This window comes from Belonocnema kinseyi, chromosome 3 (genome assembly GCF_010883055.1).
Source record: "Belonocnema kinseyi isolate 2016_QV_RU_SX_M_011 chromosome 3, B_treatae_v1, whole genome shotgun sequence".
In the NCBI taxonomy this organism is placed as follows: Eukaryota; Metazoa; Arthropoda; class Insecta; order Hymenoptera; family Cynipidae; genus Belonocnema; species Belonocnema kinseyi.
Window position 1 is genome coordinate 152,594,777 of NC_046659.1, and position 11,638 is coordinate 152,606,414.

The following is an 11,638-nucleotide window of genomic DNA, read 5'->3' on the forward strand; positions in this document are numbered from 1 at the left end:
TTCATTAATTTTAAGGGATTTCAAAACATTTGAAATATTTTAGAATAAAGAATTTTCTAGAATTTCGGAAGGTATGGAACGATTTTACAGAACCTTTAAGGTGTTATGATATTTTAAAAAATTTCACGAGTTTTTTTACGGCTTCTGAGGATTTAATGATTATAAGGGTCTTTAAAGCTCAGACAACAATATAAATCCACATCATTTTTTTTTTTTACCGGGAATTTCACAAATTTGTAGAAGAAAAATCTGTCCATGTTCGATTTCGACAGTTTTTAAATAATTTGTCGAATTTTTATGTTTTTCAATTATGCTTTTATTTAGCTTACAATGCGTAATTCAACATTTTTTTTACTTTAAACATTTTATTTCTAAGCTTACATTTTTAATTTAAAGAATTTTTTAATGCTTTCTTAAGAACTTGAAGAAATAAAAAATAAAAGCCTTTGACGTTGAAAATTTAGGATAAAAAACATTTTTATTTAATAAATAAATCATTTTTTTAAATTTATTTGTGCTTTAAGTAATAAAAAGTGAACAAAAACGATTTGACAAAATTGAAGAATTTTCAGATTTTAACGTTAAAACTTGAACGCTTACAATGTGAAAGTCTTAGTCATTAAACAAATGTGAACGTGCGACTGAGAGTTTATAAACTATTTTCAACTTGAAAATAACTTCATAATAATATATTCTTAATTAAAGAATTTTATTAAATTAAAAATATTGTTTTATTTAAGATCTTTAACTGAATTGTTTGACATAGAAAACCTGGAATCGTTAAAATTTCGAAGAGCCTTTAAACTTTGAACGTTACATTTTTAATTATTGTATTTGAAAAATACTTAATTTGTAAGTTTAAAAAATTACCATGCAGACTTTAGACAGTTTTCTTAGAATCTTTTTTGAAAATTTTCTTTAAATCTTTGAAAAACTTGTTAAATATGCCCCTAAAATAATTTTTCAAAATTAAAAATTATTTTTAAATTTCCTAGGAATTTTAAGAAAATGTTTTTATTCTTTTGAAGCCTTTCACAATTCTCTCACCTATGTTTAATTGTTATTTATACATCCAAATTGCAAAGAAATTTTCGAAAATTTGCAAGATTTTCGGAAAATGGTAGAAAGAATTCAATTTATTTTGACAAATATTTAGAAGTTCTGAAAAAAATTATAAATTAATTTTAAATTTAAAACAACTTCTATATTTCTCAAGATTTTCAAATAAAATTTTGAAGCTTTCCACGGATGTTTAAACTATTTAAAAAGAAAATAATTGAATTTCTAATTTAACAAGTGTTCAGTTACAAAATTTTCAATTTTGCAATATTTAATGTTTCTAGCTTGAAGTTCCTTAAAATTATATAATTTTGAAAATTTATAAGTTCATTGATTTTTTTTAATTCAGAGCATTGAAAATGATAACGTGGATTTATATTTTTTTATATTGAAAATATTAGTACCTTCAATTTTATACGCGTAAATTATTGTGCATTTGAATACATAATTTTTTAATTAAAAACTTTTAAATTTCAATTTTAAAAGTTCAAAATTTAACAGTTCCACTTTGAGTGCTTTCATTTGCATCTCAGTTTTTATTGCCTCAAGTGGAAATTTTTTTAGCTTTAGTGTTCCATTTTTTTCAATTCATTGACTGACAATTATTTTTGAACCGGGAAATGACCGGGAATTTATTTCGTCCGTTAAAACGGCCACCCTGATGCTCTAAATTAAAGAATCTGTCAACGAATTACAAAAATTTCAAAATTGAATGATTACATTTTTTTATAAACTTAACACTTCTTAAATTCAAAGTTAATTTTTTTTATTTTAAACAGTTCAAAAATCATTAAAATGCTTCAAAATTGTGTTTCAGTCTTCAAAAATCTACATGTTTCAAATTTTAAATTATTTTTGAAGTTTTTTTTTTAAACTTTGAAACATCTTTTAAAATGATTCGCATTTTTCCTACAATTTAAAAAAAATCCTGCCAGATTAAAAAAAAAATCCTTTAAATTTTCCACATTCATTTTTTATAATTTTGTAAATCTTTTTAAATAATCTTTAAAAATCATAGAAAAAAATTCTCGGCTAAATTACAATTAGTTCCGAAAATATAAATCCACGCTATCATTTGCAATGCTCTGAATTGAAGAATCTGCCAATTCATTAAAAAGAATTAAAAAATGAACGATTATATTTTTTTATAAACTGAACATGTCTTAAATTGAAAGTTAAAAAATTTTGTATTTTAAATAGTTTAAAAGCTCCCAAAATGCTGGAAAATTTTACTTCAGTTTTTAAAAAATCTACATGTCTTACATTTTTTAACTTTGAAGCATTTTGTTAAATTATTCGCATTTTTTCCATAATTAAAAAAAAAATCTGCTAGATTATACAAAATTCTTTTAAATTTCCCACATCCATTTTTCAGAATTTTGTCAATCTTTTTAAATAATCTCTTAAAAATTTTCCGAATAAAGAATAATTTTCAAATTTCCTATAGAAAACTTAAGGAAATGTTTTTTTATTCTTCTAAAGCCTTTCATAATTCATAAAAAACTTCTACATTTTTTATTCGAAATCTGCAGAAATCTATATTTTGTTTATTTTTAATTTTTTAGATTTGAATATTTGATTTATAATTATTAATTTCAAATGAAATCAGATATTTTCCAATATAAATTTGTCTTTTTTTTTAATTAGCGAATTTAAAAACATTCGAAGGATTGTTTTTATTAATTTCATTAATTTTAAGGGATTTCAAAACATTTGAAATATTTTAGAATAAAGAATTTTCTAGAATTTCGGAAGGTATGGGACGATTTTACAGGACCTTTAAGGTTTTATGTAATTTTTAAAGATTTCACGAGTTTTTTTACGGCTTCTGAGGATTTAATGATTATAAGGGTCTTTTAAAGCTCTTAAGGTGTTTTAATAAATTTTTCAGGATGTCTGGAAATATCAAATTTCATGGAATTTCACCAAATTTAATATTAATTTAGTGGTTTTTAAAGAATTTTTTTTTTAAGAAAGATTTTTTAATTAAATTCAATTTTTCTAAATTAACTTAATACAATGGATTCTTTTGGCTTTAGTAAAGTTTTTATTTAATTTATTGTGAGAGGGATTTTAAACATTTTACAGGACCTAAAAGGTTTTAAAATTCAAAGGATTTATTCATAAGCAAGGAGAAATTTCGTAGCTTTTCAACAATGTCAAGAAATTTTCAAATATTTTTTGCTATTCATTTGGAATTCACCGAGACTTCTTATAAATTCATCCTGAATTATTTTAAGTTGTTTTAAATTCTTACAAATTCACTCTATTCTACTTAATTCAATGGATTAAAAAAAAAAAAATTTATTCATTCGTCTTGAAATCTTCTCATTTATTCCCGATTTGTTTTCAATTTTAACAACAATTTCGTTTAAATTTCTGAAACCTAAGAATTTTTGGCCTTAAATATTTTGGTTGAAAATTAATTAAAAATTTGTCTATTTAGTTATTATTATTGATATATTATTACATATTATACATATAATATATATTATTATTATTATTTCAACAAGATGGAAACTGGGAATTTTTTGAGTCCGGGAAAAACCGAGAAATGTCAGTGAATTTATTTTTTGACTAAGAATTTTAAAAATATTTAGAAGAAAAATTTATCCATGTTCGATTGCAATAGTTTTGGAAATAATTAATCTAATTTTTATCTTCTTCAATTATGACTCCATTCACTTTACAATGCATAATTCGAAAATCTTCTGTTTTAACAATTTTTCATTTTTAATTTAAAGAATTTTAAAATGCAGTCTTGAATACCTAAACAATTAAAAATTAGAAACGTATAAAGTTGATATTTTATTACAAAAAACATTTTTATTTTTTCAACTGTAAATATAAATTATTTTAAAAGTGGATCTGTATTTTAAGTGTTAAAAGGGAACAATCATGTTTAGCTTTAAAAATAATTTCATAATAATCCATTTTTAATCCATTCAATTTCAAATTTTTTTATTTTAGAAAAAGAATAATTATTTAATATTTAGCTATATTTGAGGGTTCAGATGAGAAGTTTAAATTGAAACAAAATATTTAAAAGTAAACAATCTTAAACTGAATTTTTTGACACAAAAGGTCTTTCATCGTTAAAAGTTCGAAGAGCTTTTAAACTTTAAACGTTACAATTTTGCTTGATGTTTTTTAAAAATGTTTAATTTATAAATGAAATTGGTGAATTTTGTTGTTTAAATAACAATTGAACACATATTATTTGTAAAAAAAATTTGAATTGAATTGTTTAATAATTTATTTATTTTATCGAACATTCATGGTTTCGGGTTGAGAATTCAACTGTTTTGAAAATTCGTGTTTTTTTTGTGTCAAAAAGTAATTTTTTAAACTAAAAATTTAACTGTTTGGTCAAAAACTGAAGTGATGTTTTAAATTGACTTTTTTTTGTTGGGAAATAATATTCTGGGATTGACAATTTAACTGTTTTATAGAAAAATCGTCTTTCTAGCTTAAAAATTCAACAGTTTGGTATTAAATTCAACTATTTGGTTGAAAATTTGCCTTTTGGGATGGAGAATTAAATTTTACTTTAAAATATTTGATATTTTAGTTTGAAGATTTTCCAAGTTCTTTTTTTTTTAAGTCTACTATTATTTTTTTGATTTAAAATTTGCTTCTGTTGCTTAGAAAATTCCAATTTTTGGATGAAAATGCAACCAATCTGTTGGTTCCAAATTGTACTATTTGGTTCAAAATTTAATTATATTGCTGAAAATCCAACAATTTTGTTATAAAATTATATTCTTGTAGAAAATTCAACTATCTTCTAAAGACTTTGTCTTGTTGTTTAGAAAATTTAACTATTTGTTCAAAATTCAATTATTTATTTTTTTTAGTCAACTAGTTAATTGAAAGTTTAATTTCTTTGTTAAAAGATAATTTTTTGGTTAAGATATTTTTATTTAAAATTGAAATCTTGTTTTATTTAACAATTCTTTTATTTGAATCAATTCTCCTAAAAAAAATTTATCTGATGCATTTGGTTGTGTAAAATTCGTCTCTTTTTTTTTTTGTAAAAAATTAATATTCTTGTTTGAAAATTTAACTACCTGGTTGAATATTTAACAGTTTTGTTCAAAATTCATGCTTTTGGCTTTAAAATTAAAAATTTTGGATAAGATTTTCTTTCCTTCTTAACTGAAAAAAATTGTTTTGTATAAAAATTCATCTTCTTGATTTGAAAATAGTGTCTTTAGTGTAATGTTTTTTTTTTCAATAAAGTAGTCTGCTATTATATTTTTGGTTTAAAATTTGCTTCTGTTGGTTCATAATTCTACTATTTGGTCCAAAATTTAGATATATAGCTACAAATCTAAAAATTTTGTTCGAAAATAATATTTTCTTGTAGAAAATTTAACTATCTTTTATCTTAGAATTCATTTTTTTTTAAATTAATTCTCCTCAATCAAAATTTATCTCATGAACTTGTTTGTTTAACCCTCAAAGTGCACATATGGTAAAAATCACAGTTAAGTGCATTGTGGGTGATTAACACCCCAGCCTATTTGATCATGTATTATTTAACTCATATTGAATATTTTGTCACTATAAAATTATCCGAAATTGTTTAAGGTATCTTTAATAAGATAGAGTTGATTTTATAGTCATTTATTTATTTTAAGTTTGTTAAAAAAATTATTGAAAAAAGTGAAAAAATGGGTATTCTTACTTAAAGATTCGTAACTTACGCAATTTTAATCAATTTATCCTGAAAATGTGTGACTATACTTTTTAAATGGTGTACTTTCATAAAAAAAATATTGCAACATGGCTGCTTTCAAAAATAAAATTTATTTGCACAGTTGAAAAGTCAATTTTCTGATAAAATGATGAATCAGATTTTTTTGCTTTTAAATCGATTTATTATTATAAAATTGAGGAACTTTGACATGTAATACTATAAAAATAAAAGAAACTGAAAAAAGAGACCTATATAACTGTATTTTAACAATTGTATTTTATTCAACATATTCACAGTCTGCTCTCGCATAACGCGTTGCCTTAAGTTATAAGCCATCTACAAAAAAAAAAGTATGAAATAGTCGAAAAAAATAATTATTTCACTTCATATGATATACTTACGTTAGAAAGTAAACAAAAATCAATAATCAAAAAATAAATTTGCTCAAATTACTTTTTCACTTACTAAGTGCACACTGGGTATTAAAGACCCCACGCTTTTTTTACCTACACTTTTAGCAGCTGCTGCTAGTAGAGTGACGTTTGATGCAGTATGCTAAACGACATTACTTATAGTTAGTGTCTCCAAATAAATCTAGATGGCGACACTTACTCAATTTTTTCGAATTAAGTATGGTCTATAAGAGTTTGAAAAATGCTTGGGGTCTGTAACACCCACAATGCACTTAAAAGGTTAAAATTCGTCTTTTTTTGTATGAAATTAATATTTTTGTTTGAAAATTTAACTGCCTGGTTGAATATTTAACGTTTGTTCAAAGTTCATGTTTTTGGCTAAAAAATTAACAATTTTGGAAAAGATTTTCTTTCTATATTGACTGAAAAAAATTGTTTTGGCTAAAAATTCATCTTCTTGATTTGAAAATAGTGCCATTAGTGTAATTTTTTGTCAATAGAGTAGCAAAAAGTGGCAATAGGTTGGTTAGCCCGAGGTCTGCCAAAAATATTCTCAATTCATTTGAAAATAATAATTTAATGGAATTTCTTTGAAACTTAATTATTCTAGGATTACAAAGAGAAACTGAAGAAAGTGTGCGCCGTGAGAGCTGAAGTCAAGTCTCACATTTCGAATCTTCCCGATTTGACGCAACTTCCGGACGTGACGGGAGGCCTGGCACCACTTCCATCGGCGGGTGATTTATTCTCTATGCACTAGTGACTGGACAAGCGATTCTGCAGCACTCAAACTATTTAATTATTGGTTTGCTAGTCTCTCGAGATGAATAATAGGTACACACAACATCGGGCTTTTACTCAATTCCATGAATTCTTAAGGGCTTTTCTTGAACATCAAATTTTGAAATTAAGATCGGATCTATTTGGACTCACGGGCGCGCAGGCCTCTAGTGTTTTCTAATCTCCCGTGGAAAAAAAAAATGAAAAAAAAAAACATTAAACTTTGCTTTCCTTCAAACGGAGGCATCAATTCGAAACGAAAGTCTAGAAATTGGTCGTTGAGTTATACCAATTTGATTTCCCAACAAGATACGACGTTCATTATAGCGTGACATCTTCCCAATGGCAAGATATTATTTATTTTATAGTCTCAACGTGTCGATAAATTTCCGAGAAGAATGATTGGTAGGATATTTTGTTATTGAAATAGACAAAAGTCATCTGTTTTCTCTATTTGCTCAAAAAAAAAAAAAAATTAATACGGGATAATTTGATTTTGAGGAAGAATTTTCCGGGCAGAAATTTCGACGAATAAATATGTTAGGGTTTGGTTGTTTAATCGCTTTCGGGTTGAAAGAGGCGGATGACGAAACAATTATTAATAAAATTTGCGACGAATATCAAGAAAAATAAAGTGCTACATTGAGATAAATATAAATGTGGATGAGATAGATAAATAAATCAATAATTGACGAGTAGTAGGAAAGTTGCAAGACTTCCATAGGATGGTAAGCAGTAGGGGAAGGTGTTTTACAATTTATCACGCCGAAGGAGGTTCGTCTATGTCATGCATTATTATAGAGACCTTTTTCGAGAAGCAAATAATTTCTTTGCGCATGGCATGTGCATCGTTTAATCATTGTTTAATAGCAATGCTCGCTAGATCGTGCACTGATTGCCAACATTTTGTAAATAAATCCTATCTGATATTTTATTATCGGGTTGAGACACGATTCATTTTAACTCGAAGCAACAACAACAGCAGCAACAAAAAACAACAAACGAAGCAAATACAGTAGTGCATATTTGTATTATTTTAAATAAATTGCGAGCGATATATCTTTTAAATTGTAAAGATGTGGAGGCAGTGAGATGTGAATAAATGTTTTCAACGTTAAAAACGTTGTGTCATTTTTCATTTCAACTGATCCTTTAGTATAATATTTACATTAAATTATATTTTGTGTATTATATTATTATATTACATTGATATTCGAACAAGTAATTAAATTTTAGTTTTAAAAACTACTTTTCAGGAAAGAAAAAGAACTTTTAGAAAGATAGTTATAATTTTAATCAAAGAGATGAATCTTCAGTCAAAGAAAAGGAATGTTTAACATAATCATTCATTTTTAACCAAAAAAGATTACTTTTCTATCAAAAAGATCAATCTTTAAACAAATATAAATATCTTTTAACAAAAATGTTATATTGAACCAAGAAAGATGATTTTTTAAACAAAAAATACAAATTCTCAACCAAATAGTTGTATTTTTAATTTAAAAAACTAATTTTTAACAAAATAGTTAAATTTTCAATTATATAGATGAATCTGCAACCAAAAAAATGCATTTTTAATCAAGAAAGATGATTTTTATTACCAAAAAGATGAATTTCCAACAAAAAATATAATAGTCGCTATTTTAACGACATTATTTTACTTTTACATAAAAAACAGTTTAATTCAACCAAAAACTACGACTTTTCTACCAAATAGTTGAATTTTTAATTTAAAACATTAATTTTTATCAAAATAGTTTTAAAAAATTAATTTTTAATCAAGGAAGATGATTTTTTTACCAAAAAGATAAATTTTCAACAAAAAACATAACAGTTGATTTTCCAACCAAAAAAATTTTTACTTTCAAATTAAAAATGAACAAAAAAATGAATTTTTAACAAAATAGTTAAATTTTTAATTAAATAGATTTATCTGCAACCAAAAAAAAATGATTTTTTAACAAAAATGTTATTTTTAACCAAGAAAAATGCTTTTTCTGCGAAAACGATTAATTCTCAACAAAAGTAATAATAGTTGATATTTAAAAAAATAATAATTTTACTTTTGCATAAAAAATAGTAGAATTGGACCAAAAACTACGAATTTTCAACCAAATAGTTGAAATTTTAATTTAAAAAATTAATTTTTAACAAAATAGTTAAATTTTTAATGAAATAGATGAATCTGCAACCAAAAAAATTAATTTTTATTCAAGAAAGATGATTTTAATACCAAAAAGATGAATTTTCAAAAAAAAATATAATAGTTGCTATTTAAACAAAAAAATTATTTTACTTTTAAATTAAAAACAGTTTAATTCAACCAAACAATACGAATTTTCAACTAAATAGTTGAATTTTTAATTCAGAAACTTAATTTTTAATAAACAAAAAATAAATTGTCAACAAAATAGTTAAATTTTTAATTAAATAGATGTATCTGCAACCAAAAAAAAAATTATTTATTAACAAAAATGTCATTTTTAACCAAGAAAAATGATTATTCTGCGAAAAAGATGAATACTCAACAAAAATGATAATAGTTGATATTTTAAAGAAAAAATGATTTTACTTTTACATAAAAAATAGTTGGATTCGACCAAAAACTACGAATTTTCAATCAAATAGTTGAATTTTTAATTAAAAAAATTAATTTTTAACAAAATAGTTAAAGTTTCAATTAAAAAGATGAATCTGCAACCAAAAAAAATTAATTTTTAATCAAGAAAAATTACTTTTTTACCAAAAAATATAATAGTTGATATTTTAAAGAAACAATTATTTTACTTTTACATAAAAAACAGTTGAATTCAACCAAAAACTACGAATTTTCAACCAAATAGTTGAATTTTTAACTTAAAAAATTAATTTTTAACAAAGAAGAAAAAGAATTTTTCACAAATTAGTTTTAAAAAATCAATTTTTAATCAAAAAATATAACAGTTGATATGCCAACCAAAAAAATTTTTACTTTCAGATTAAAAACAGTTTAATTCAACCAAGCAATACGAATTTTCAACCAAATAGTTGAATTTTTAATTTAGAAACTTAATTTTTAATAAGCAAAAAAATGAATTTTTAACAAAATAGTTAAATTTTCAATTAAATAGATGTATCTGCAGCAAAAAAATTGTTTTTCAACAAAAATTTTATTTGTAACCAAGAAAAATGATTTTTCTGCGAAAAAGATGAATTCTCAACAAAAATGATAATAGTTGATACTTTAAAGCAAAAATAATTTTACTTTTACATAAAAAACAGTTGAATTCGACCAAAAACTGCGAATTTCAACCAAATAGTTGAATTTTTAATTGAAAAAATTAATTTTTAACAAAATAGTTTGAAAAATTAATTTTTAATCAAGAAAGATGATTTTTTTACCAAAAAGATAAATTTTCAACAAAAAACATAACAGTTGATTTTCCAACCAAAAAAATATTTACTTTCAAATTAAAAATAGTTTAATTCAACCAAGCAATACGAATTTTCAACCAAATAGTTGAATTTTTAATTTAGAAACTTAATTTTTAATAAGCAAAAAAATGAATTTTTAACAAAATAGTTAAATTTTCAATTAAATAGATGTATCTGCAGCAAAAAATTGTTTTTTAACGAAAATGTTATTTTTAACCAAGAAAAATAATTTTTCTGCGAAAAAGGATGAATTCTCAACAAAAATGATAATAGTTGATACTTTAAAGCAAAAATAATTTTACTTTTACATAAAAAACAGTTGAATTCGACCAAAAACTACGAATTTTCAACCAAATAGTTGAATTTTTAATTGAAAATATTAATTTTTAACAAAATAGTTAAATTTTCAATTAAATAGATCAATCTGCAACCAAAAAATTAATTTTTAAGCAAGAAAAATGATTTTTTTATCAAAAAGAATAATTTCCAACCAAAAATATAATAGTTGATATCCCAACCAAAAAAATATTTACTTTCAAATTAAAAACAGCTTAATTCAACCAAAAAATACGAATTTTCAACCAAATAGTTGAATTTTTAATTTAAAAACTTAATTTTTAATCAACAAAAAAATGACGTTTTAACAAAATAGTTAAATTTTCAATTAAATAGATGTATTTGCAACAACAACAAAAATGATTTTTTAACAAAAATGTTATTTTTAAAGAAAAAATGATTTTACTTTTACATCAAAAACATATGAATTCGACCAAAAACTACGAATTTTCAACCAAATAGTTCAATTTTTAATTTAAAAAAAAAAATAAAAATTTTTAACAAAATAGTTAAATTTTCAATTAAATACGTGAATCTGCATCCTAAAATATTAATTTTTAATCAAGAAAGGTGATTTTTTTTACCAAAAAGATGAATTTTCAACAAAAAATATAACAGTTGATATGCCAACCAAAAAATATTTACTTTCAAATTAAAAACAGTTTAATTTAACCAAAAAATACGAATTTTCAACCAAATAGTTGAATTTTTAATTAAAAAACTTAATTTTTAATAAACAAGAAACTTAATTTTTAACAAAATAGTTAAATTTTTCAGTTAAATAGATGCATCTGCGACAAAAAATAAATAATCTTTTTAACGAAAATGTTATTCTTTTTTTTATTACACCATTAAGCCATTTCCCTTTCGGGGTAGGCGTGACTCACTCGGCAGGGGAAAGGAGTAGTGTGTGGATGGGATAGAGATTTTTCAG

At 23.2% G+C, this 11,638-nt stretch overlaps 1 protein-coding gene across 1 annotated transcript in view; it reads left to right on the forward strand.

Annotated features, from left to right (window-relative positions):
* The window catches only part of LOC117169291 (regulation of nuclear pre-mRNA domain-containing protein 1B), an 18,951-nt gene extending 10,884 nt beyond the window's left edge, over positions 1 to 8,067 (forward strand). The window contains exon 5 of the mRNA XM_033355596.1: positions 6,785 to 8,067. Coding sequence (XP_033211487.1) covers positions 6,785 to 6,934 — 150 coding nt within the window. The 3' untranslated portion in view covers positions 6,935 to 8,067. The remainder of the gene's footprint in view (positions 1 to 6,784) is intronic.
* The last annotated feature ends 3,571 nt before the right edge of the window (positions 8,068 to 11,638 follow it).